The 26,901-nt window shown below is 45.8% G+C and overlaps 2 protein-coding genes across 8 annotated transcripts; one reads left to right on the top strand and one right to left on the bottom strand.

The window, feature by feature from the left end:
• Nucleotides 1–206: 206 nt before the first annotated feature.
• Nucleotides 207–9,171, top strand: LOC111977182 (protein-L-isoaspartate O-methyltransferase domain-containing protein 2). 4 transcript variants are annotated; one of them, XM_024006521.2, is made up of 7 exons: nt 234–309; nt 427–498; nt 1,232–1,547; nt 1,854–1,956; nt 2,292–2,463; nt 6,699–6,822; nt 7,385–9,171. In XM_024006521.2, exons 3-7 carry the CDS (start codon nt 1,241–1,243, stop codon nt 7,834–7,836), a joined length of 1,158 nt encoding a protein of 385 aa, XP_023862289.1. In that variant the 5' UTR covers nt 234–309; nt 427–498; nt 1,232–1,240; the 3' UTR covers nt 7,837–9,171. The 4 variants fall into 4 exon arrangements, with proteins under 4 accessions (XP_023862290.1, XP_023862288.1, XP_023862287.1 ...); XM_024006522.2 differs by lacking the exon at nt 427–498 and having other exon boundaries at nt 207–394; nt 1,241–1,547; XM_024006520.2 differs by having other exon boundaries at nt 207–498; nt 1,241–1,547.
• Nucleotides 9,172–9,256: 85 nt separating this feature from the next.
• On the bottom strand, nt 9,257–26,341 carry LOC111977016 (polycomb group protein ASXL1). 4 transcript variants are annotated; one of them, XM_024006263.2, is made up of 12 exons: nt 25,712–26,341; nt 22,434–22,516; nt 19,572–19,689; nt 19,266–19,425; nt 18,465–18,595; nt 18,173–18,257; nt 17,128–17,250; nt 16,244–16,410; nt 14,347–14,443; nt 13,865–13,970; nt 12,718–13,705; nt 9,257–12,407 (listed from the first exon to the last, which is right to left on the bottom strand). In XM_024006263.2, exons 1-12 carry the CDS (start codon nt 25,766–25,768, stop codon nt 9,705–9,707), a joined length of 4,818 nt encoding a protein of 1,605 aa, XP_023862031.1. In that variant the 5' UTR covers nt 25,769–26,341; the 3' UTR covers nt 9,257–9,704. The 4 variants fall into 4 exon arrangements, with proteins under 4 accessions (XP_023862031.1, XP_070303983.1, XP_070303985.1 ...); XM_070447882.1 differs by lacking the exon at nt 25,712–26,341 and adding an exon at nt 24,068–24,149; XM_070447884.1 differs by lacking the exon at nt 17,128–17,250 and having other exon boundaries at nt 25,712–26,340.
• Nucleotides 26,342–26,901: the final 560 nt, after the last annotated feature.

Below are 26,901 nucleotides of genomic sequence, written 5' to 3'. Positions count from 1 at the left end.
AAGACTAATTTCTACTGGATAAAAATTGCCACTTTACATCTCGGCCGATGCAAGACGAATATTCCATCGAAGATAACTGACTTGCCTAGTTAAATAAAGGTTACATAAAAAAATATGTTTTTTTCACAATGGCGCGTTCCTCTGCCCAGGTGTTGCTGGCGCCTGCCAGATCTTACAATAGTACTCCACCGGGGGTGCTGAGCGCACATTTGGGTGTTACTGCGTGTGACGTTAGTGTCAGCTGGTCAATGTTTACATCCATAATAGTGGTGAAATCTATTGAATGTGTATGGGGGGGGAAACGAGAAGGTAACAACATATACGATTTCAACATAATTTTGAGAAGTACAGTTGACACTATAAAGCAGCGTCGATTAAACGTCACTTCTATAAGGTAAAGACAGCTGCTTCGTATTTCTTTGTTAGCTCCAACCAGACCATAATTTATCTTCTCTGCATCGCATCTCTTCATAGACGACATCAACAGAGACAAAAAAGGTGATACTTTTTTATGTAGCTCACATTGCGGCTGCAGTTTGTGCACGTCTTGGTTGGTTGTTGATAACAAAGCCTTATCAAACTATTTGAAATAAGGCATAACAAAACACTATGACGAATGCGTATGAAATGCTGACCTAAATGTTGGTTGCAATAGTTTTGGTGGCAATGAGAATATTTATGTAATACAGACTCTTTTGTTATTCAGTGGCGCAGCTGTATTTTGTGTGTTCGTTGATTGGTGGGAAATATGCCTCTCTACCACCGTCACTATGATTCTCGTGTACTGTGGCAGTGCCACCGCCCGACTACTGGTGAAAACACAGGGAAAGGGCTTATTTGACTTGTTTATGATATACGAACTTTATGAAAGACTTGAAGAAAGTGGTTATAAAACAGGCCTGTATTTTACACACACCTTCAAGACCCTAAAAGACAAATTATTTTCTCCAGCTACCACTTGGCTCTGTTGAATGCAGATGGAAAATAACCAGTTTTTTATAATGTCCCAAGTCAGTGGTTAATCCAAATATAGCAATAACAAGTTATTATCTGGAGCCTGAGGTCAGCATTGCAGAAAATACAGAAGCTGGTATGGATCATTGGGGAGATGAGGGGGATAACTTATCAATACTTGACACCTTTTGTCTGACTCAATCCTCATTAAACCAGCCTGATCTCTCAAAYTTACATTCCATTTAATCTCTCTCTCTTCTCTCTCTCTCTGTGTGAGACTGTGAAGATGGGAGGAGCAGTGAGTGCGGGGGAGGACAATGACGAGTTGATTGATAACCTGAAGGAGGCCCAGTACATCCGTTCGGACCTAGTGGAGCAGGCCTTCAGGGCCATCGACCGGGCCGACTACTATCTGGAAGAGTTCCGGGACAGCGCCTACAAGGACCTGGCCTGGAGGCACGGCAACATCCACCTCTCAGCCCCCTGCATCTACTCAGAGGTGATGGAGGCCCTGGACCTCCAGCCTGGCCTTTCCTTCCTCAACCTGGGCAGTGGCACGGGCTACCTCAGCACCATGGTGGGACTCATACTGGGTGAGTCAGGACAACACAAACCTCACCTGGCCAGGTGAAATCTAGGCTGGGTGAAAAAGGATAAACTTGCTCCAGATTCACTAGATATTCTCAAAACTTTGGTGACTTAAATTAGATAAGTGCATTGCAAGGGAGGCTGAGCACAATTCTTGCCATTGAGACTCTCAGCCACTTGTGGTCTCCACTGCTATACACAAGCCTGTGGATGTGCCCTGTTAAGGGAAAGAAAATGGAGAAGTGTAAATTATTGATAGACTCTCATTGTTGATGGACTGACTCTTTCCTTGTTTCTCATCCTTACTGTAGGTCCATTTGGAGTGAACCATGGTGTGGAGCTGCACCAAGATGTCATTGAGTATGCATACCAGAACCTGGAGTTCTTCATCAAGACCAGCGACAGCTTCGACAGGTAGGAGGGTTTCATGATGAGAGAGCTGGAGAGAAAGTGATAGAAAGAGAAAGGAGGTCAACAGAGCAGAAGCTCCTATAACTCTGGTATAATGCCATCAGGCGCAACCAGTTAAATGTAATTACTCTGTAACAAGCTAGTAAGATAAGTTATTGTGAGTAGGCTACTCACCACACAGAGTAAGTCTGTGTCTTCGGGGTACAGGGCACATTTATTCTGGGTTAGGTGTCGTTGATAAGATTGTCGAGAAAACTGTTTCGGGAATACTAAAGGTATCCAAGAAACATCAGACTGGAATGGGGGAAACGTGTGTTTCTGTGTGTGTGTGTGTGTAGGTTTGAGTTCTGCGAGCCATGTTTCGTGATAGGGAACTGTCTGGAGATAGCCCCAGAGAGTGGTCAGTATGACCGGGTGTATTGTGGAGCTGGGGTGCAGCGGGAGCAGGAAGACTACATGAAGAACCTGCTCAAAGTAGGAGGAATCCTAGTGCTGCCATTGGAGGAAAAGGTCAGCATGTGTGCACACCCACAAACTATACAATGCATTCGGAAAGTATTCAGACCCCTTGATTTTTTCCACAGTTTGTTACGTTACAGCCTTATTCTAAAATGGATTAAATATTTTTTCCCCCTCTATCTACACACAATACCCCATAATGACAACGCAAAAACAGGTTTTATGAATTTTTTCCCAATGTATATAAAAAACAAGTACATAAGTATTCAGACCCTTTTTGTGTGTGTGTGTGTGTGTGGGGGGGGGGGGGGGCATAATATACTGTAAAGCCACCAGGAAATCAGCTCCAAGTGATTTTGATAAAAAAATCTGTTCCCAAGTATCCCACAAATAATAGAGAGACACGTGATCATATACAAATGTAAGCAAGGTTTGAAATGATTATGTCTTAGTCAAACATTATCTGTTTGGGCTTCTTGCGGTCAATTTGCAGTCTACAAATTATTTGTAATTATGTTCCGGCCCCCGACATCTGCTCAAGAAAGAAATCGGCCCGTGGCTGAATCTAGTTGATGATCCCTGAACTAGAATAATCTCATCTCTTCACCCAGTGCTATTTTTAGAACTTGAATCTATTCTGGTGTCTTGTGGTTTCATCTCCCCTGTCCCTTGCATTCTCTGTTATAGAGTTTGTGTTGTCTCATCTTTCTTGGTCCTGCTCCTAACACATTTTGACACTTGTTCCTTTGTGTGTAGCTAATGCTCTGTGCTCCATTTGTGACTTGGGTTTAGAGAAAGGCTCCATATAAATGCACCTTTTTCTCTTTCCTATTACAGTGCATTCAGAAAGTATTCAGATCCCTGACTTTTTCCACATTTTGTTACATTTTAGCCTTGTTCTAAAATAGATGATAGTTCCCCCCTTCTCAATCTACAACACAACACCCCATAATGACAAAGCAAAAAACAGGTTGTTAGAAATGTTTACAAATTTATAAAAAATTAACTGAAATATCAGATTTACGTAAGAATTCAGACCTTTACTCAGTACTGTGTTGAAGCACCTTTGGCAGCGATTACAGCCTTGAATCTTCTTGGGTATGACGCTACAAGCTTGGCACACCTGTAATTGGGAGTTCTCCCAATCTTCTCTGCAGATCCTCACAAGCTCTGTCATGTTGGATGTGGAGTGTCAGAGCTATTTTCAGGTCTCTCCAGAGATGGTTTGATTCAGGTTCAAGTCCGGGCTCTGGCTGGGCCACTCAAGGACATTCAGAGACTTGTCCCAAAGCCACTCCTGCGTTGTCTTGGCTGTGTGCTTAGTGTCGTTGTCCTGTTGGAAGGTGAACCTTTGCCCCAGTCTGAGGTCCTGAGTGCTCTGGAGCACGTTTTCATCAAGGATCTCTCTGTACTTTGTTCCATTCATCTTTCCCTCAATCCTGACTAGTCTCCCACTCCCTGCCACTGAAAAACATCCCCACAGCATGATGCTGCCATCACCATGCTTCACCGTGGGGATGGTGCCAGGTTTCTTCCAGACATGACACTTGGCATTGGGGCCAAAGAGTTCAATCATGGTTTCATTAGACCAGGGAATGTTGATTCTCATGGTCTGAGAGTCCTTTAGGTGCCGTTTGGCAAACTCTAAGCGGGCCGTCATGTGCCTTTTTACTAGAGGTCGACCGATTAATCGGAATGGCCGATTAATCGGGGCCGATATCAAGTTTTCATAACAATCGGAAATCGGTATTTTTGGGCGCCTTTTTGCCTTTATTTTTTTGTATTTTTTTTTACACCTTTATTTAATCTTTATTTAACTAGGCAAGTCAGTTAAGAACACATTCTTATTTTCAATGACGGCCTAGGAACCAGAACGACAGATTTTTAACCTTGTCAGCTCGGGGGATCCAATCTTGCAACCTTACAGTTAACTAGTCCAACGCTCTAACACTGATTACATTGCACTCCACGAGGAGCCTGCCTGTGCCGCGAATGCAGTAAGCTAAGGTAAATTGCTAGCTAGCATTAAACTTATCTTATAAAAAACAATCAATCAATGACTGTCATTGCTCCAATGTGTACTTAACCATAAACATCAATGCCTTTCTTAAAATCAATACACAAGTATATATTTTTAAACCTGCATATTTAGCTAAAAGAAATCCAGGTTAGCAGGCAATATTAACCAGGTGAAATTGTGTCATTTCTCTTGCGTTCATTGCACGCAGAGTCAGGGTATATGCAACAGTTTGGGCCGCCTGGCTCTTTGCGAACTCATTTGCCAGAATTTTACGTAATTATGACATAACATTTAAGGTTGTGCAATGTAACAGGAATATTTAGACTCATGGATGCCACCCGTTAAATAAAATACGGAACGGAATAAACGTTTTGTTTTCGAGGTGATATTTTCCGGATTAGTCAAAGGTATATGGTTTAGAGAGAAATAGTCGACGCGTTATAATTCCTGTAATAACTTGCGGCTGAAYTTGAAAGGGGTTCCTTCGTTATTTTACCGTTCATGTCTTCCATAGAGAATGTCTTGATCTACTTCAAATAAGGTCTGTGTTTCGTGCAGGCTTAAACCGCCTCAACGTTTTGATACCCGTGTAAATCTCACTAGGATAAGGTAACGTTTGTCAACATATTTTCATAAATCCACTCTACAAAAAAAAAGATCTTCGCTTATATTTAGCCAATATTGATCAGAGTTACCTTGTCCTATGGATATCTACACAGTTATAAAATTGGCAAGGTGGTGTAAGCCTACACGAAACACAGACCTTATTTTAAGTGAATCTAAAAATATCCTATGGAATAAATGAAGGAACCGCTTTTCAGATTTTGCTAGAAGGTGTCATGGGAATTATGACTCGCACTTTGGTCGTCAATTCTTACCATGCCCATTATTAAAATAGGATTTCCTGCATATAGGAATTACAGTTTTTGTTTTCAACATTCATCACAGGTAACTTAAACTCTATTTTTATTCAAACAGTTGAGAGTATTTGGCTCCTAAGCAGACTCTTCAGTATCATTGTCACTTCAGAGCTGTGTGTGTGTATTTATGTATTATATTAAGTTAAAATAAAAGTGTTCATTGTTCATTCAGTATTGTTGCAATTGTCATTATTACAAAAGTGTGTGTGTGTATGATATATATATATATAAAACATTTTATTTTTATTTTTTATAAATCGGCCAATTAATCGGTATCGGCTTTTTTTGTCCTCCAATAATCGGTATCGGTGTTGATAAATCATAATCGGTCAACCTCTACTTTTTACTGAGGAGTAGCTTCCGTCTGGCCACTCTACCATAAAGGCCTGATTAGTGGAGTGCTGCAGAGATGGTTGTCATCTGTAAGGTTCTCCCATCTCCTCTACTAAGGAACTCTGGAGGCCTGCCTAAGTGACTATCGGGTTCTTGGTCACCTCCCTGACCAAGGCCCTTCTCCCCCGATTGCGCAGTTTGGCCGGGCGACCAGCTCTAGGAAGAGTCATAGTGGTTCTAAACTTCTTCCATTTAATAATGATTGAGGCCACTGTATTTTTGGGGACCTTCAATGCTGCAGAAATGTTTTGGTACCCTTCCCCAGATCTGTGCCTCGACACAATCCAGTCTCGGAGCTCTACGGACAATTCCTTCGAACTCATGGCTTGGTTTTACTCTGACATGCACTGTCAACTGTGGAACCTTTTATATAGACAGGTGTGTGCCTTTCCAAATCATTTTCAATTAATTAAATTTACCACAGGTGGACTCAAATCAAGTTGTAGAAACAAATCAAGTTGTAAAAACATCTCAAGGACAATCAATGGAAACAGGGTGCACCTGAGTTAAATTTCGAGTCTCCTAGCAAAGGGTCTAAAAACATATTTATTTGTATGTAGGTAGGTAGTTCTGTCCTTGAGCTGTTCTTGTCTATTGATGTTCTGTATTGTCATTCTGTATTATGTTTTGTCTGGACCCCAGGAAGAGTAGCTGCTGCTTTTGCAAAAGCTAATGGGGATCCTAATAAAATACCAAATAAGGTGTTTGTTTATTTTTGAGAAATTAGCAAACATTTCTAAAAAACAGTTTTTGTTTTGTCATTATGGGCAATTGTGTGTAAGTTGAGACATTATTTATTTAATCCATTTTAGAATAAGGCTGTAACAAAATGTGGAAAAAGGGAAGGGTTCTCAATACTTTCCCGAATGCACTGTAGATGTATTTATTAACCCTGCTTAATAAAAACAAATTTCTAGTACACATTAACACATCATTGTCCTTCCTCTCCTTAGTTGACCAAGATTACTCGAACAGGTTACAACAGCTGGGAGACCAAAAAGATCATTGCTGTGTCATTTGCCCCACTGGTGTTGCCCAAACACAGAGACAACAGTAAACCTAAAGCAGTGCCTTTACGTAAGTACTGTACTAGCATATCTGTCATATAATTGTCTTTGTAGCAGAGGTAGTTTTCCAAGTGAGCCTTTTGTGTGATGAGTAGCCATGTTGGAGTTCTAAACCCCTATTCGCAAAGCGTCTGAGTAGTGGTGTGCTGATCTAGGATAAAACATTTTATTTTAGATTATAAAGAATACAACAGGGGGACCTGATAGGGGAGGCAGAAGCAAGGCACTTAACCCTAATTGCTCCAGGGTCGCCGTTGATAATGAGTGAACCCTGGCCATGACCCCACTCTCCGAGGGTGTCTCGGGGGAGTTAGGATTTGCAAAAAATATAAGAAATATAGGCACCCTCTAAATTATTATTATTATAGCTCAGCACTCCTACTCTGAGAGGCTTTGTGAATACAGGCCCTGGAGACTCAAGAGACTGGGGAAGGAGGCAGGAGGTGAAAGCAGCTGAACACTTGTCTCAAATGCATGTTGGAATAGTTAGAAAATGAGAATGCAGAACTTCCATCACTTACTATGTGGGGAGGGTGAAATGGTTTCATCTTGTGGTGTGTGTGCCTCCTCAGCGACCATGTTTAAGGTGCGGACTCTGCAGGACTTGGCTCGCATTTCTATCCGCCTGACGTTGAAGAAGACAGTGGCAGGGCCAGGGCCGTTGCCCAGGAGGAGGATGGCCCACAGCGGGGAGCGGTTCCGACGGAGGCAGGCCCAACACCGTGGCTCCACCTTGCTCTCCAACCGCTACGTATTCATGAGCCGCCTCATCCCCGGGCCGATGGACAACAACAACAACCGCTCTGGAACCGACACTGAAGAAGAGCAGGAGGACGAGGTGGAAGAAGAGGGGAACTGCAGGGTTCTAGGAGATCCTGAGGAAGAGGAGCAGGAGGAAGAGGAGAGGAGGGAGGGCGGTGCCCTTCTACATGAGGCTCCAGTGAACCTGCTAAGAGAGAGGATCCTGGGTCTGCCGCTCCCTGAGCCTCTGAAGATGTACCTGCTTCACTACAGAGAGAAGTAGGGAGGGACAGGAGACGTGAAGCTGTACGCCCATTCTATAACTTGTTCCCATCCCTATGCCCTTGTTGACTCCCCTTTCTGGATTCAGAAGTAATGAATGTGTAAGAAATAGGCTGATAACTCCAGTGGAATGGCTGAAATGAGTTCCCACTATTTTTATACAGCCTACCTAATAAGTTGCAAGTCAACAACAGGTGAATTTGAAATCAACCCCTAAAAACGTAATGTTGAAATGAATATCTAGAAGAATTGGATAAGTAGAAGCAATATAATAATGGCACCATCTCCCCCTCCCGATAGCCCAGGTACGCGTATCCAGAGGTGTCTAGGAGGTAACGGTTGAGTTGGAAAAACAAGGATGGCGAGTTAGGGATTGGAAGCTTACTTAGTCAGCCCCAGAGACGTCACCACCACCAGCCTCCTAGGACTATCCCAACTCCTCTGAACACTGAATTCTCATGTCACTCAATGCCCTACCTGTGAACTCCATCTACCCATCTTCTGTCTTGTGCCTGACCGTGGCACCCAGTTTCCAAGTCCTTCTTTATTCCCTTAGAATTTTGTAAATGTGATTGTTTGGAAAATTATGCTTTTGACTGTGACCGAACAATTCAGTGGAGCTTTTGAGATGGACTTACAAGTACTGAAAGCCCCAAATGTTGTGGAAATATTTTCTCATTCTGTGTTCATATCTTACTGCATTGAATGTACTTGGTGAAAGCAGGGAATTCGTTGAGGCCATTTCTGTTCAGGCACATGTCGAGGGCTCCAGGCATTAAAGTATAGTAACACATTTTTGCACACAGTAGGTATAGAAATGAAATGACCACATTGTCAAACAGCATTATCCAAATTCACTCGTTTTGTGAATTCTTTCATCAAATCTTTTCAAATAATGGGAGACTGTAGAACACCCCTGGATTAGGGGTAAAAAGTGAATGAGTGTGGGATAGCAATTTACCATTGGGTTCTTAATGCAGAACTGTAATCAAAGTAGTGAAGAATGTATGTGTATGCACCTGTGAAGGAATTTAAGTACTAATTGGTCTACATTGGAACTTCAGTGTAATGCTCTTTGATGGTGTTTATCGGTTGTTTATAAAATGTTTTGTCTTATGTTCTCAGTGCCAAATTTCTCCAGCACTGGCCAGCTCCAAATGTTTCTTGCGGTTCCGTTCTACAATGTGTCAAGTTGTTCAGCGGAAGTAAAAATGATGTATTTAGAATAAATATCTACGTGTGACAAAATGTTTGGAAAAGGACTGTAGTGTGACGATCATTAAAATAAGTTCAACTATACTGCAAGCAAATTAAAAAGTTGTATTGCTTAATACCAGACTGCTTGATTAGTTTTGAATATTGTGCTTAGCTGCAGAGTATAGTCTTGACTTGAAGGAAAGCAATTACAAAAAAACGGAACGTAATTTATGCTTGCTTTAATGATTTAAAAAAATATTTATTTGCAAGAAAGAGACTAGAACAAATTCCCCAGAGAGGAAAACAAAAACAATAACAAACGGCCACCATTTTCACACTGAACTGATGACAGGTGTCAAGATGAGGTAAATGTTTTTTTGAGAAAAGAAAAAAAGGCACAATTTACAAATCAACCGTGCCAAGTAAATTCACATTAATAATTATAATACAAAATAATAAAAGGCATTAGAAAAAATAAGCAACAAAATACAGACCGATTGTATAATACAAGGCATCACCCTGCCCGTGTTCATGTCGAAGCCTAAGTCCCACACCCTTGTTTCTCTCACAAGTCCTGGGTGTGTTAGGTTAGTTAACAGTTTATACATGGAGCAGGTATGCTGAAGGTGGCACACCAAACCACCAACACTGTAGCAACATCAGAGAAAGCGCCTATCTGACCACCAAGCAGGATACACACAGTTTGGAGGGGCCGATGCAGTCGTCGTGGCAGAAGGCCCCACAGCCCTGGCACATGATCATGGCCTTGAGGCGGCAGGAGCACTTGAGGGCCACCTCCTCAGCGGCGCTGTCTGCGAACGCCTGGATGCTGAGCGTGGCGCTCTGGCTGGCACTGTGGCGCTGACGCAGCTGTAGGACGCCATCGGCAATGCTCCTCGAGAAGCCGCTGCCGTCTACCACAGACACGTTGGCCGTGTAGCTGAAGCCGGGCGCCGACACACTGCTCCCTCCGCCCTGCTTGGGCAGCTTACCATAGAGCTGGAAAGGGAGGGAGGAGATCGAAGAGGAGGATGAAGATGAAGAGGGGGAGGTGGAAGAGTATTGAGCTTTGCTTTGCGCCTCCTTCTTAGCCATGCGGGCTAAGGACATCTCCATGTTCAGCAGTCCCTCCATAGCTCCACCTCCAGTCAGGTAACCGTCCATAGAGTTCACTGCCTCCTTTTTGGTGACCACCACACCTGGCCCACCACCTACCATGGGGCCAGAGGGGGAGGTTTTGGCAAGAGCTTGACAAGAGGGCCGGGAGGTGACCTCGCTTTTCACGCTGGGTGCGGGCGAGAGCTGCTGTTGGTGCGGGGGGTGGGGTTTGGAAGGGTGCCAGTTTATCTTGACAGTGGGGACCACCTCAGTGGTGCAGAGGTCCGGGGTGGCCCGGGTCTGAGCAAGGTTGTTGTGGTGCCTCTCTGGAGACTCTCTGATGACAGCCGACTCTTGGGAGTTCCGTCTGGAGGAAGAGGACGAAGAAGAGAGGGATGTGATGACGGGCACGGCCCCAAGGGGTACAGCGCCACCTGGCTGCTGGGACAGGTACTGCTGCATGGCCGTGGCCCGAGAGGAGGCCTCCTCCAGCAGGCAGGCCATGCGGGAGGGCACTGTGCCCGGGGGAGAAGACCCGAAGCTCCGGCTTGCTCCAGGGGAGCCTCCTCGGCCAACAGGGGACTTCTGCTGGTTCTGAGAGGACAACTCAGGGACCAGGGACTCTCCCGTATGGGCCTCTGTGGGGCCCCTGAAGCGAAGGCCCGGATTCCTGGTCTGTTGCTGCCGGCTGAGCTGGGACTGGGGGGCTGGCTGGTGCCCCCCTGGCAGGCGGTTGATCTCTAGCTTGCTAGAAGAGTGCGTCTGTGGCAGGACTTTCTCCATCGGAAGGCTGCCTTGAAGCAGCTGGGTGACCAGAGGATTGTTGGCCTCCACTGTGGACACAGGCCGGGCCGAACTAGGGAGCCTCTTGGAGCCAGCGGTGGGGTGGATGGGAGAAGGCTTCAGCCCCAGCCTACAGTCCTCCTCAGCCGAGCCCCGGCTGGACGCCTTGTAGTCATCCATTGGGTCCGTTTTGTGCCCCCTCTGGGTTTGGGAGTGTGGCGCAGCGAGAGTCTGTTGGTCTGGGTGGGGAGTGCATTCAGGCTGCGGCTGCTTTAGGCCTGGCTGTATGAGACTCTGGCTGGGCAGGCCGTTGGGGAAGCAGGGCTGGATTACAGTTTGGCTGTGGCCGTGGTGGTTGGACACGTGAGCATGGATGACCGGCTGCTGGATCTGCTGTAGAGGGGGGCTGCAGATCACAGGCTGGCCGTGGGCCTGCTGAGACAACCTTTGGAGGTGCTGGATGTTGCCATTGCGCTGAGCAGGCAGGCGGTGGCTCCACATGCTCAGGTGGGGCTCCTCCTCCTGGCTCTCGTTCTCGCAGTCGGAGGCCGTCTCCGTGGAATCGCTGTGATGCCCTGCTTCGTCCTCTCTGACTGAAGGTGGGAGACGAGGGAGGGAGGCTGTATCTCTCCCCCTCTCCGGGGGCCGTGACTGCTTTTCGCTCTGGCTGTGGCCCTCTCTGGCCGGGGTGGGGGGGTTCTCTTGTGGCCCCACGTGGTGGGAACCATGTTGGATGACACCCCCTCCCCCAGCCAGGGACCTGATCACATCCACTCCCTGGGCCCCGAACCTGGGCAGAGAATCTGGGATGGAGGTGGGAGCCAGGGGACCATGTTTGGCCGTTGTCCTGTCACAGTCGTCCCCCTCGCCCCGCCCTCTGAGGTGGCTGGACACAGACTCAGGCTCCAGCAGCACTGCCTTGTCCGAGAGTCCGTTGGAGGTGCCTTTGACTGGTGGTGGTGTTGTCACATCTTCCCCACTCAGCTCCCCTGGTCGCTCCTCCGGGGTGGTTGGGGATGGAGTGGGGGTCTGCGGGGGCTCGGAGAAGGATAGGGAGGGGTTGGAGGAGGTGTACAGGGAGGGGGACGAGGCAGCTGTGTTGGGGGTGGGGGTAGATGAGGGCTCTAATTTGGACTGCTGTAGTTGTGTTCCAGGCGGATGAGAGCCCGCAGGCGATCCCTGCTCCTCCACGTCGCCTGTTCCTCCGGGCTCGACGGGTCCAGGGTGCTCTCGCGTTCGTCTTCCACTGCTGCGATCCTGTAGCCCAGCACCAGCCCTGCCCCCGCCCGGCCCTGGTCCATCCCCAGTGGCTGCAACAGCAGCAGCGGCCTCGCGCTGGGCCCGGGCCTGCTGGGCGCGGGCTTTGATGTCCGCCAGGGTGCGCGCCCCCGTCCCCGAGCGCCGCGAGCCCTCGCCGGGGGGCACGATGCGGGGACAGATCTGGTAGGTTGGCGGCCCTTTGACCCAGGGCGGTTTGATTCTGGAGAGTTGAATCTGGAGGGATACAGACAAGGAGAGCATATCAAACATGGATTTTACAAAGGCCATATAACAGACATTCGCATCCATTGCTTGGCTAAGAATTCCACACCGAAACCCAGTCAATCATCACTAATGATTTACCATCTTCAGAGAAGGAAGTTGGTTTTTGGCAAGGTGGCTTGATATTTTTGGTGGAGACAAATCACAATAAATCAAACTTACTTTACAGATTGTGGATTCCAGGTCATAGGAAATTGAGTGCCTGCTACTGCACCACTACAGCCACAATAAAGGGTTACAATTAAAAATGGTGACCTCATACCCGGATAGGTGGGACCTTGGGCTCCTCTGCTGTCGGCTGCGGCTTTTCCGTGTGAACTCCGTCGATTGTGGTACGAAAGGACTGACGATCTTCCATTCGCGGCCTCTTTTCGGGGAAGCTGGAGAAGGCCTGGGGCTCGTCTGGCCTCCTCTTCTGCTCCTTGGTGGCCTGGGCGGAGGTGGCGATGATGGGGGTGGGGCTGGCTGCAGGGCTGCTCTCCCGGCTGCTGGTGGTTGTGCCCCCCGTGACCGAGGTGACCATGGAGGCCCCGTCGTCCAGTGGATCAGCGGTGGCAGCGGCCGTGGAGGAAGAAGAGGATGAGGAGGAAGAATCCAAGCCGGCGGTGAACCCCCCCTGTCTCTCTGAGTTGGAGGAGGGAGATGAGGAAGGGGAGGAGGACGAGGAGGAGGAGGAGGAAGACGAGGAGGAGGGAGAGGAGGTTGAGGCGATGGCAGGTGCAGGCTCTTCGGGGAGCAGGCGGGCAGTGACTTCAGGCTCGTCGGTGGCACTGACGGATGCAGGGCTGGGGCTGGGACTGGGGGTCGGGGTGGGCACAGGCATGGTCACAGACGGGAGCGCAGGCACAGGGGAAGGGCAGGGCACGGGCTCTAGGGAGGCACACTGGGCCGGGTCCTCCAGTTCACAGTCGGCCTGCAACACCACCTCTCCTCCCTTCATCGTGGTGGCCTCTGGGACGGGCAAGGGGACAGAGGCAACAGAAGCTGCATCTAAAGTGAGCGTGCCTTCCAGCTGCTTGGAGGACTGCAGGGTAGGGGAGTTGGTCTTACAGAGGGTGCGTTGCGCCCTGCGTCTCAAGTCTGCCCGCGTTCGCCGTCTCATCCTGCCATCGCGCCTCCGCCTGCCCACATTGCGGCGCTTGGGCGTTCCCGCCGCCACCAAGGCCACCTTGCTGTCCAGAACGCTGGTGGCAGCATCGGCAGCTTCGCTCATCGTCAACTTCAGAGACTCTTCTCGGGTCAGGCCAGACCTGCAGCAATAGAACAACATTAGTATAAAGGGTATATACACTTTTATAAAAGACACTGTTATACAGTTGAAATAATCAAGTACATTTGCAAATGGTCCATGGAATAACAGGGAGCTTAAAAAAATAACAGCCGATGTTGTGGATGTTCAGAAGACTTACTTTTGACCATGGTACTCCTCAAAGAACTTCTCCTTCCATGCCTCCACTTTCTTCTCTTTCTCCATCTCCTGGCGGAATCGCACCTGCATCTCATGGGTGAACTCCCCTGAGCAGGTCAAACAATATTGGATTAACCTACAGATAACTGGCTATAGCGTTTTATATAATACCTTCATGTACTGACTGATTCTGTTTCCCCTGGTATTTGCATGGTATTTAGTAGGAAGCTATGTGACAGCATCAATGGGTACTTTCTGGTACTGAATACTCAAGAGACAGTAATTCATGGGTTATTATTGTACACCATGTTATTTCTAGAAAAATACCTGGCAATTTCTGTAGAGTAAAATAAATTGCTAGCGAATTAACTCTTGAAAGGAAAGAGTTCCCCAACTGTGTAGCCAGTCACTAACCCCTAGTCACGTGATATCAGTGGGCCTTTATACCAACCATAGTATATAATTAAGTAAGTAGGTACTAACCCTCAGCAAGCCTTTCCTTCCAGCTCTGGGAGGCGTGAGTGAAGAATTCATTGTTGAGAGCTGAGTTACTGAGGCGAGCCAGACCATCAGGTCCAACCTGGAGAAGGAGGAAGACAGGACATACTGGGTTACATTCACAGACAGAGCTGTACGAGAAATACAAAAAACAATATGGCACAGAAATGATGAGACATGATGGGCTGGACTAAAAAGGCACACTCCAATAGAGAATCTCCATTGAAATCTTTTTAGTCCAGGGAAAGGTTTAACCTGGGTCCGGGAAACTGTCCTTGAGTTATACAGTTGAAGTTGGAAGTTTACATACACTTAGGTTGGAGTCATTAAAACTCATTTTTCAACCACTCCGCAAATTTCTTGTTAACAAACTATAGTTTTGGCAAATCGGCTAGGACATCTACTTTGTGCATGACACAAGTAATGTTTACAGAAAGATTATTTCACTGTATCACAATTCCAGTGGGTCAGAAGTTTACATACACTAAGTTGACTGTGCTTTTAAACAGCTTGGAAAATTCCAGAAAATTATGTCATGGCTTTAGAAGCTATACTAATTGACATAATTTGAGTCAATTAGAGGTGTACCTGTTGATGAATTTCAAGGCCTACCTTCAAACTCAGTGCCTCTTTGCTTGACATCATGGGAAAAGCAAAAGAAAATCAGGCAAGTCCTCAGAAGAAAAAAAAATTGTAGACCGCCACAAGTCTGGTTCATCCTTGGGAGCAATTTCCCAACGCCTGAAGGTACCACGTTCATCTGTACAAACAATAGTACGCAAGTATAAACACCATGGGACCACGCAGCCGTCATACAGCTCAGGAAGGAGACGCGTTCTGTCTCTTCGAGATGAACGTACGTTGGTGCGAAAAGTGCAAATCAATCCCAGAACAACAACAAAGGACCATGTGAAGATGCTGGAGGAAAAAGGTACAAAAGTATCTACATCCACAGTAAAACGAGTCCTATATCGACATAAGCTGAAAGGCCGCTCAGCAAGGGAGAAGCCACTGCTCCAAAACCGCCATAAAAAAGCCAGACTGCGGTTTGCAACTGCACATGGGGACAAAGATCGTACTTTTTGGAGAAATGTCCTCTGGTCTGATGAAACAAAAATAGAACTGTTTGGCCATAATGACCATTGCTATATTTGGAGGAAAAAGGTGGAGGCTTGCAAGCCGAAGAACACCATCCCAACTGTGAAGCACTTCACAAAATAGATGACATCATGAGGACGGAAAATTGTGGATATATTGAAGCAACATCTCAAGACATCAGTCAGGAAGTTAGAGCTTGGTTGCAAATGGGTCTTCCAAATAGACAATGACCCCAAGCATACTTCCAAAGTTGTGGCAAAATGGCTTAAGGACAACAAAGTCAAGGTATTGTCAAGGTAGTGGCCCTGACCTCAATCCTATAGAAAATTTGTGGGCAGAACTAAAAAAGCGTGTGCGAGCAAGGAGGCCTACAAACCTGACTCAGTTACACCAGCTGTGTCAGGAGGAATGGGCCAAAATTCACCCAACTTATTGTGGGAAGCTTGTGGAAGGCTACCCGAAACATTTGACCCAAGTTAAACAATTTAAAAAGGCAATGCTACCAAATACTAATTGAGTGTATATAAAATTCTGACCCACTGAGAATGTGATGAAATAAATAAAAGTTGAAATAAATCATTCTCTCTACTATTATTCTGACATTTCACATTCTTAAAATAAAGTGGTGATCCTAACTGACCCAAGACAGGGAATTTTTACTAGGATTAAATGTCAGGAATTGTGAAAAACTGATTTTAAATGTATTTGGCTAAGGTGTATGTAAACTTCCGACTTCAACTGTAAATGATGACTAGGATTATAAATTATGAGCAAGATCCCTCACCTGGCGGTCGACCTCGGGGAGGAGCTGCAGGAGTTGCTGTTGGGAGTGGGCTGGGAAGGCAGAGAAGGTGCGCATGTTGATGAGAGCCCTGATGTTGGTGTTGACCAGGATAGAGCCGGGCGTCTCAAAGTCCACCTCCACCCCGCCTCGGCTCCTCTTCATGGGCCCTGCAGACAAACACAACCACAGGCCCGCAAGTGGCTAATGCTATCCAATGGATATGGGTTTAAAACTCAAATCATTCAACTAACAGCAAGCACAGCATGGCCGTTCCATTGCAAGCCAACAACTCCAGTTAAGAGCCAGCAGCACAGTCATTCAGGCGTTTAGTTTAGCAGCCAACACAATCACAACAGCTATCAGTCAGTGAGCGGTTAAGTATGTCCTGGCAGGGTAGCCAGTGTTGGGATAGCTAGCCGACCCTGGCATTCAGTTAGCAACCTGCAATGCACTGCTGTTCAGTTAGCATTAGTGACCAATGCAACCCTGACAATGTTAGCGTCCAGCGTACTATTGGTTAGCTACCAAATCACCCTGTCAGTCTGGGATTGACCCAAAGTCCAGGTTTGACGCTTATTCGTTGACAGCTGGCCTGTGTAGAAACTAAGACATACATCTAATAGTTCTACAGTTTGTGTACTATGTCCAGATTATGTTGTTTGACCTCTTCATTTGTGACAGCTAAATTCATAAGATATACAGATTTGTCAAGTTTTTTACAGTTCAGGTTCCATCAGGCATATCTCTTTGCCAAAGGTGTCCTGAACAATGATGAAAGGAAAATAAACTGGCTTACAACTGGAAGAGGGAGGGGTTGGTGTTTTAGGGTTTACTGGAGGGAGGTTGGTTGGGTTGGTTATTATACCCGGGTCTAACCCCTGTACCTGAGTGGTAGCCACGCAAGCTCTTGAAGTGCTGGGGGCGTTTCCAGCTAGCCAGCTCGGGGCGGGCACGGAGCGTGGGGCCTGGACCCCCCCTAGAGTCTTCCCTGCGCCTCCCCGCTGCTCCTGAGGGGGAGAGGTGGGGGGAGGGGGAGCCTGGTGAGACACTCCGGTCACGTGTGTGAGGGGGGACTTACGAGCGGGAAGGCGGGGGTGGGCAGGTCAGGCAGACAAGCCAAAAGGGGAGGCAGCAGAGCCCATAGCACGGGGTGGGGGGGATTGGGACAGGTGAGCAATACAGACAAAGCAAAGGGAGCAGTTACCCAGTCCCACATTAACACAGAGAGAGGAGGGTGGGGGGTAGGGTGGAGCAGAAATCTCAGAAAGAGCTCCCCCACCTCATAGATAGCAATTGGGTTTACTGGGCAGCTAAATGTAAGGCGGGAGGGAAGGACTGATATGAGTCTGGAATTTCCAGGTGCACATAAAAGAAGCAGGGAGGACAGAAGTTGCACTCAGACAATGAGTGGCTAGGAGGGTTATTCTGCACGCAGAGACTGACAGACAATCAGCCACAAGAGGGGAGGGTTTCAGGGGATCCTCAGAATGAGAGAAAGACTCTGGGTGCACGAGGAGCACGGTCAAAACTGCACACAGGTCACATTTCAGTCAACACGAAACCTGCAGGAACACTAGCCATTCCTACACTTTCTTCCCATAGATAGCACTAAAACAGTTTAAAGGCCATTCACAGACGGTGTTTTTATTACCCAGAGGTTACTGAGAAACTTGAAGAAGTTACAGTCTAAGAATGCTGCTGCAAAAGTAAATAGGCAACACATAAATAAAAAGACTGGCAAAGCAGTAGAGGCCCATGCTGGGTGAGAAATGGTCCAAGCCCACTGTAGGAATATGACTCAGAGGTGTCTGTGTGTGTGTAATGCTACAAATTCTGCAAACATTTTTTGCCCAGGAAGAGGTTGTGTGTGTGTGGGTACAGCGAGATGGGGTTAGGGTAGCAAAGGGGCTAGCAGAGAGAAGTGCTCACCTGATGGGACGTGTTCACCATTGACCTTGAGTGGAGTGAGGACCACCCGCGGCATCATCACAGCCTTCTTCCTCTGTCTGCTCGACTGCAGAGAAGGAGAGAAACGGACATAGTGAGAGGTAATAAAATGCTGAGGTTATCACTAAGCCAGACATAAAGGGGATCTGCAATCATTTCCTATGCATGTAGTATAAAAACCTCTTTCGACTCGACCTATGCACAACCACCTATAATATCCCTATTGAGCAACAGTACACATACAGACAGCCCAGGTTGAGGGGGTAAAGCGTACCTGTCTGGATCGACTTAGTCGGGTCTGTGCCTGGGCCTCAGAGCGCACCTGTCCAGAGACTCCAGATCTACTCAGCCTGGTCTGGGGCTCTGTGGAGCAGGAGGCACTGGACGAGCTCTCATCTATGGATGCTGTGAGGGGTAGAGGGGGCTATGGTCAGATACCAAATTGTTCTCTCTTTACTGGGTTCCAAATGGTTTAGTCAATGATAAATGGTCCATGGACCACAAACACTGACAATAAGGTTTTTCACACTGCACATGTATTGGTTTCCGTTATCACAATTGGTGGTGTTAATCATCTAGTACTTTTCAGCCATGCACTCAGATAAACAGGAGCTCACCCAAATAAAATGTTTATCTTAAAAATAAATAAAAAACAGATCTAAGCCACGGTTGGCAGTTTCATGTGCACCCGTAACCACAGCAACAATCACATCCTAAAAATAAGAAAAAATGTCTCTGGTTTGCAGTTGTTTAAAAACACTTCAATTTATTCTATCATAGGCATGCTCTTTTCGCCTTTATCACGACACGTGTTGTTTTCAAAGTGCCTTTGAACAGGGCAGTCAGAGATTTAATAGTGATGCGTTAGATATGTGTGCTTAATAAAGACCATTGATGTAGTGGTATAAACAAACGGTGGATAAACTGTAAAAGGGCGGTTGATAAGATGGGTGGTGATTAATGTAAACTTCAACAATGTTAATTTACAGTGGAAGTAAACACCAAATAAAAAGGGCATTTACTCTCCACTAAATGATCACTGATGAAGGCATGTGGTGATCACAACCATACACACCATCGTTCTCTCCACTGGCTGCAACTATTTCCATGGAGTCACAGCTCTCTTGCTCCGCACCTTCCGTTGGCCCTGCTGTTGCTGCGTTAGCAGTAGCCAGTGTGCTGGCTTCGGCTGTCTCCGCCTCCGTGGAACTCTTGGTCCACTGCAGAGCGTTCTTCTGCAGAGGGACAGCCAGAAGAGAGATTGCTATCACAAACATGCATGTGTGTGTATTCCAGATATGGTTTGTATGAGGTTTATTAGGGGTAGGGATAAGAGGTGCGTGTTTGAGATATGGGTGTGTGGATTGGGCTGGTTCCATACCTTCAAGGTAAACAGACTCATCCTGCCAGGAAGCTTAAAGAAGATGCTGTTTTTTACTCTGTCCCCCCTCACCTGGGAGTGCAGCATGGTCACCAGACAGGCCAGAGGGGCTGTGCCACTGGTGGACAGAGAGAGAGAAACAGGGTGGGGTGATGGAGAAAGAGTGGGAGAAGATGACTGAAGCAGAACAATACCTATGGTATGCAAAGAGACAGCTAAACATAAAATGGAAATATTGTCCCTTTGTTCTTGTGCCATCTTACCTTCTGTTTTTGTTGAGCATATTGTGGATCAGGCCAGGTAGAGATCATGGAAGAATTGTGAAAAATGTGAGTCAAAGTTGAAACATTCCTTTCTCATGGATATTCTCATAACATAGACTTATTTTACATAAAACATGAGTGCTTCCGCCTCCCGGGTGGCGCAGTGGTCTAGGGCACTGCATCGCAGTGCTAGCTGCGCCACCAGAGTCTCTGGGTTCGCGCCCAGGCTCTGTCGCAGCCGGCCGCGACCGGGAGGTCCGTGGGGCGACGCACAATTGGCCTAGCGTCGTCCGGGTTAGGGAGGGTTTGGCCGGTAGGGATATCCTTGTCTCATCGCGCTCCAGCGACTCCTGTGGCGGGCCGGGCGCAGTGCGCGCTAACCAAGGGGGCCAGGTGCACGGTGTTTCCTCCGACACATTGGTGCGGCTGGCTTTCGGGTTGGAGGCGCGCTGTGTGCTTCGGAGGACGCATGACTTTCGACCTTCGTCTCTCCCGAGCCCGTACGGGAGTTGTAGCGATGAGACAAGATAGTAATTACTAGCGATTGGATACCACGAAAAATTGGGGAGAAAAGGGGATCAAATTAAAAAAATTAAAACATGAGCGCTTCCATTCTTGGTTTTGTTGCTGGTATACATTACCATAAAGATGGGCTTTAAAGGTATAATGCGAGATTCTGGCATTTAAGCCCTTGTTCTACAGTTGAAGTCGGAAGTTTACATACACTTCGGCCAAATAGATTTAAACTCAGTTTTCACAATTCCTGACATTTATTACTTGTAAAAAATCCCTGTCTTAGGTCAGTTAGGTTCACTACTTTATTTTAAGAATGTGAAATGTCAAAATAGAGAGAATGAGTTATTTCAGCTTTTATTTCTTTCATCACATTCCAAGTGGGTCAGAAGTTTACATACACTCAATTAGTATTTGGTAGCATTGCCTTTAAATTGTTTAACTTGGGTCAAACGTTTTGGGTAGCCTTCCACAAGCTTCCCACAATAAGTTGGGTGAATTTTGGCCCATTCCTCCTGACACAGCTGGTGTAACTGAGTCAGGTTTGTAGGCCTCCTTGCTCGCACACGCTTTTTCAGTTCTGCCCACAAATTTTCTATGGGATTGAGGTCAGGGCTTTATGATGGCCGCTCCAATACCTTGACTTTGTTGTCCTTAGACCATTTTGCCACAACTTTGGAAGTATGCTTGGGGTCATTGTCCATTCGGAAGACCCAAGCTTTAACTTCCTGACTGATGCCTTGAGATGTTGCTTCAATATATCTACATAATTTTCCGTCCTCATGATGCCATCTATTTTGTGAAGTGCACCAGTCCCTCCTGCAGCAAAGCACCCCCAAAACATGATGCTGCCACCACCGTGCTTCACGGTTGAGATGGTGTTCTTCAGCTTGCAAGCATTCCCCTTTTTCCTCCAAACATAACGACGGTCATTATGGCCAAACAGTTCTATTTTTGTTTCATCAGACCAGAAAACATTTCTCCAAAAAGTACGATCTTTGTCCCCATGTGCAGTTGCAAACCGTAGTCTGGCTTTTTTATGGCGGTTTTGGAGCAGTGGCTTCTCCCTTGCTGAGCGGCCTTTCAGCTTATGTCGATATAGGACTCGTTTTACCGTGGATATAGATACTTCTGTACCTGTTTCCTCCAGCATCTTCACAAGGTCCTTTGCTGTTGTTCTGGGATTGATTTGCACCTTTCGCACCAAAGTACGTTCATCTTGAGGAGAGAGAACGCGTCCCCTTCCTGAGCGGTATGACGGCTGCGTGGTCCCATGGTGTTTATACTTGCGTACTATTGTTTGTACAGATGAATGTGGTACCTTCAGGCATTTGGAAATTGCTCCCAAGAATGAACCAGACTTGTGAAGGTCCACAAATTTTTTCTGGGGTCTTGGCTGATTTCTTTGATTTTCCAATGATGTCAAGCAAAGAGACACTGAGTTTGAAGGTAGGCCTTGAAATTCATCCACAGGTACACCTCCAATTGACTCAAATGATGTCAATTAGCCTATCAGAAGCTTCTAAAGCCATGACATCCTTTTCTAGAATTTTCCAAGCTGTTTAAAGGCACAGTCAACTTAGTGTATGTAAACTTCTGACCCACTGGAATTGTGACAGTGAATTATAAGTTAAATAATCTGTCTGTAAACAATTGTTAGAAAAATTACTTGTCATGCACAAAGTATATGTCCTAACCTACTTGCCAAAACTATAGTTTGTTAACAAGAAATTTGTGGAGTGGTTGAAAAACGAGTTTTAATGACTCCAACCTAAGTGTATGTAAACTTCCAACTTCAACCGTACTTACCCAGAATCAGATGAAATTGTGGATACCATTTGTATGTCTCCGCGTGCAGTATGCTACTGTAGCATTGCTATTGTACCTGTAGACTTCCAGTCATTGCGCTAACGCTAGTTAGCGGGAGTTTTGCAAGCCAATGCTAACTTCCTTCATACTGTCTGCAGAATCATAAAATGGTATCCACAAGTTCATCTGACTCTGGGTAAGTGGTAGAACAAGGGCTTAAATGCCAGAATCTCGCATCATCCCTTTAATTAAATGTGTGTGTGTGGTGGTTGTTTACCTCATTTCCTTGAGCCCCTTGGTCTGTATAACATGCAGGATCTGCTTGGGCGTCATGGGGGCATCAGAGAAGTTCTCTAGAACCTGGAAAAATTACAGTCAGTCATGAACATGTTATAGCCCATACAGATACAATTTAAGATATACCTCCAACTATACCATACATCCAATAAGTGAATACAGCAGCTTCAGAAATATCTGGTGAAAAAGGGCAACAAAATGTGAACTCCATACCTTATGAATGGAAGATTCACAAAAGGCAGTGTATAAAACTAGCGTCCATTTATTAAAATGTTTCAAAACGCCTGAGTTAACCACTCAAGCTTTGTCAGCAGAAAGCATGTGGCTTTAATATCCACTAAGACAGTGAAATAGCACAACACACCCACAACTAGGCCTATCCCTCCAGGAGAACCAATTCATATAAACGTACTATAACAATTTAAATAAGTGATATCGTGATAATAGCTGGCTGATTGCCAGCTATGGTGAAAAAATTAACGCTCACTATACTTTCAATGCATTTTTACGCAAAAGGTGGGTAAACACTCACGCAAAATAAAAAGGTGTGTAAACAATGTTTATCCTCCACTACACCACCAATTCTAATAAAGTGACATCACTACATAGCCTAGCAGCATTTGTGGTTAAGTGCCACCTCCACTCCCTTAAAAATACTGTGAATTATTGATTAATTTCCATTAATAAGACCAGAGATAGGTGCTTGAGGTTGTGCGATTAATCCAGCGCCTCTCAGTGTGTCGTCATGACAGGATGCATGAGAAGGAACAACACAACACAGACTGGGTAGTAGAGCGCTGCTTCAAATTAACCCAAGGACACACGTGCAGGAAATTGGACGAAGAGGAAAGGGTATTTCAGTCAGGGAGACCAGCAGACAAAGCCGACTCCAAGCACACAACACACACTAAAGATGCACATCACAATAGAGCAACAGTATGCACCATGATTCGGTGAGGCGTTAATTACAGAATACTAAGACATGTGGCATTCAATGTAACAATTATGTTGTCCTTGTCCCTGTAGAAAAAGGAAACTGAAAACAGTCTCTGAGGAACTCAAGGGGCCAGATGGTGGATAAGTTAGACCTATCAGGGTTCTCTGCAATCTGTGGAGAAAAGAACCTGCCCAGTCATGCATGGAGAAAACCCATCACACCACTACCAAACTCCTGATTAATGCCATGGCAGATAGATTATTTTGACTTACTGCAGATAGGCCTATATGAAAATTATAAACTAGCCTACAGACTGTGTTTATGGTTGTCTAGGCAACATGACATTGTTGGTAATAGTATGAAAAGTGTCTTGAAGGTTCTCCTTTTTTGTATGTGGTGTTATGCAACGCTAAATGGATTTGTTCCATGTGGTGATGTGTGTCCTCTATCTAGTTGAAGATACAATTTCACACCGGCCCATCCCCATTTATCTGAATGTGTGAGCGTGCAAGCTAGGTATTTGTGTGTTTCACTAGCGGTTCTCAAACCATGCTTGAAAATCAATTTTTTTTGTTTACATCTCTTATCACTAAATCGGTCTGTTATTCCTGTATGCCCCAGAGAATAATGAGAAGCTAGCATGGCCTAGCACAAGTTTCAGAACACACTGGACTCACCTCAGCCTATGAATATTGTTTAGGCTCCCCAAAAGCTAGCCTAGCCAAAACATTCGCACCACAAGATCCTGCAGTGACATATGGGCTTCGGATATAAATACATGCATTCCCCACACAGTGAAAACCAAAAATGGCACTGAGCTATGTAGCGCTGCCGTGGCGTGCAAGGATGCTGATAGGCAGGGAACAGAAAAGTAGGGTCTGGCAACAGAATAGAGCCCCACCCTAAAATTTAAGTAACTTCCACACCCATATTAGAAAGGAGAAATTAGCCAAAGTTGAGCTATAATGCATCTGCAATATGCATGCGCAATATAAAACATGGTAGGCTTTATAGCTATGTGAACTGAATAAAATGTGTCATTAACTACATCCAGTTCAAAATCCTCAAGAAACACCAATGATACTGCTATGCAACACAGCCTCATCTGGCAGTTGAGTCGCAGAAGAGGGGTCTGCCTACCATTTAAATGTATGGACTGTTGCCGAATGCAGACCGTTTACAGCAGTAAATGGGCACTGTGTGTTAGGGCTCTGCATAACTACACAATGTAGGTGCCTGATTATCCTACTCAGCATCAAGACACAGCTCTGAGTGGCAACCTCATGACATTCCCAATCGTATATCCTTTTTACACACAATTTTAATCCAAGTACTCTCTGATACAATATAAATAATTTAATCTACCGCATACAGTAGACCTGTATATTTAGAACACTCTACAAAGCATAGAGAATAGGGTGTCTTGTTGCGGAAGAAAACATAATGGAAAACTGAATTACAATCAAATGTTGCAATGGTCATTGAAGAAAGCCAAAAGAGGACTTGCATTACACAAGAACACAGACATGATTTGTATACCATTGGGTAGTAACGTTAGCTGGAAGCCTACAAGCAACTTCTTAGCAGTCTTATTTATCAATATGGCTAAATAAAAACTTTACATACATACACCAGCTTAGCTATCCAATAACCATGATGATAGCTACATAAAGACAACTGTATCCATCTTTGAATGGTTGTAGCTAGCTACCACCTAGATAACATTAGCTAAGGCTTGGGGTGGTATTCCCCTGACCCTTGCTCTGACCATAACCGGAGGGACCTGTCTAAATGTGTTAAAATAAGAGACAGTATAATTAACGTTAGCTTGGGTGGATAACTCTGAAATTGTTATTTGTTTACATTTTCAATTAATGGTGGTACCACTGGTAGTCTGGCTAATTTACCAATACAGTGGGTTATGCTAACTCGCTAGCTAGCAAACAAAGGGTCAAACTGGAAGGCAGACGTACCCGTATGTTAGCTATGCTCCTGTCAACAATAAGCGTTAACTTAGATACAACCAGAGCCATCTAAATACATGACTCTGGCTACAACCACACGTGGAATGACTAACGTTAATCATATGAATAATACAATTATTTCGTTATCAGGGGCTCAATGCATTTACTCATTTCACTGTTAACATGCTGGCGATTTAGCTAAATTAATTTGAGATTATCCGAGCACTCCCTGCTAGCTAAAGTGCAGTGCCAACCAGACAGCCCAGGCTCCGACTAATATTTGTTTGGTTGCTGAGTGTTCGTCTTCCCTGTCAGTACATTAGCTAGTTACTATATTACAACTAAAGATAGTATTACCATGCGAGCCGCCTCAGCCCACGTGCGTTCCTTCTTTCTCTTCTGTTTGTCCTTCATTTCCTCCCCTCTAGTAGCTAGCTAGTTATCGGTTGCACCTCCAGCAGCAGCTAGTTCCTAGCAAGCTAAATACGGTCGGTGGATCAAGAAACCCCGAACTAGCAAGCTAACGTTAGCTGAACTGTTTCTCTCCGTTTCGCTAGCCTTCCCACCACGTAGTTGCTCGTTCTCTCGCTCGTCTGGTGCTCAGTAGGCACGCCTCTTGTTGAGCTAATTCATTTAGCTATATAAACTATTATTGTTCTACGCTAGTGCACGGTAACGCGCCTAAAKGCTAGTAATAAGCTAGCTAGCTAGCTAATAAACACATACGGGGGGCGCAGTAACGAGCGAGCGCCTCTCGTCTTGAAGCTACTACCACAGAGTTTCTAAACCTAGAGGGCCCAACATCGCGATACTTCCCAAGACTCTACCTATAGCTCAGTGGACTCAACAGACCAGACTGGGGTTTGGGAAGTCAAAGAGAGAAGTGGACAATTCTTCCTTAAATTGTTCGTTTTCTCGATTTCTGAAGGCACAACTTTAGATTCGAGCCAATGTCTTAAGTAGCTGATTGTGTTATAACTCCAACCTCAAACTGACACGTTTTAATTTTCGTCAAAACTAGTTTATATCGATGGACCGTTAGACCTGATGACGTGTTTCTGCGCATGAGCTTAGCTAGCTAACGTCGCATACTAAACCATATTGTTGTATTAATAAGGGTTCACAGCGAAGCTAACCTATTGCTTATCTCTCCTGTATTCTTTTTTCTTGACATGGTCAAATAACTCAAGCATAAATGTGTAACTTTTTTCTAAATTGGCACAAAGTAACTGGCACAGAGTAACTTGGTAAAAGATGATGTCACAGATTGGCCTATAGGTGGCGCTGTTATAAGCAGTCTCACTTAACACACTCCAGCACAGTAGGTGGCGGCATGCAGATTAAACATTTGTTTGCTGACCGACATATTGGATGAAGAAGTCTCACTGACACCGAAGATAGAACAATGAGCCAGATGTTTCACTGGATGTATAAATCTGAAGCATCCAGTTGGCGTTTCCACTCACTACCAAATATGGTGATGAGAGGAAGCCCAGTGGCCTGCATTGGAGAAGATGGCGCGAGATGGATTTTGGCCGACATTCTGC

This window comes from Salvelinus sp. IW2-2015, linkage group LG17 (genome assembly GCF_002910315.2).
Source record: "Salvelinus sp. IW2-2015 linkage group LG17, ASM291031v2, whole genome shotgun sequence".
Classification (NCBI taxonomy): Eukaryota; Metazoa; Chordata; class Actinopteri; order Salmoniformes; family Salmonidae; genus Salvelinus; species Salvelinus sp. IW2-2015.
The sequence above is the reverse complement of the archived record's forward strand: the minus strand, read 5'-3'. Positions and strand labels throughout refer to the sequence as shown.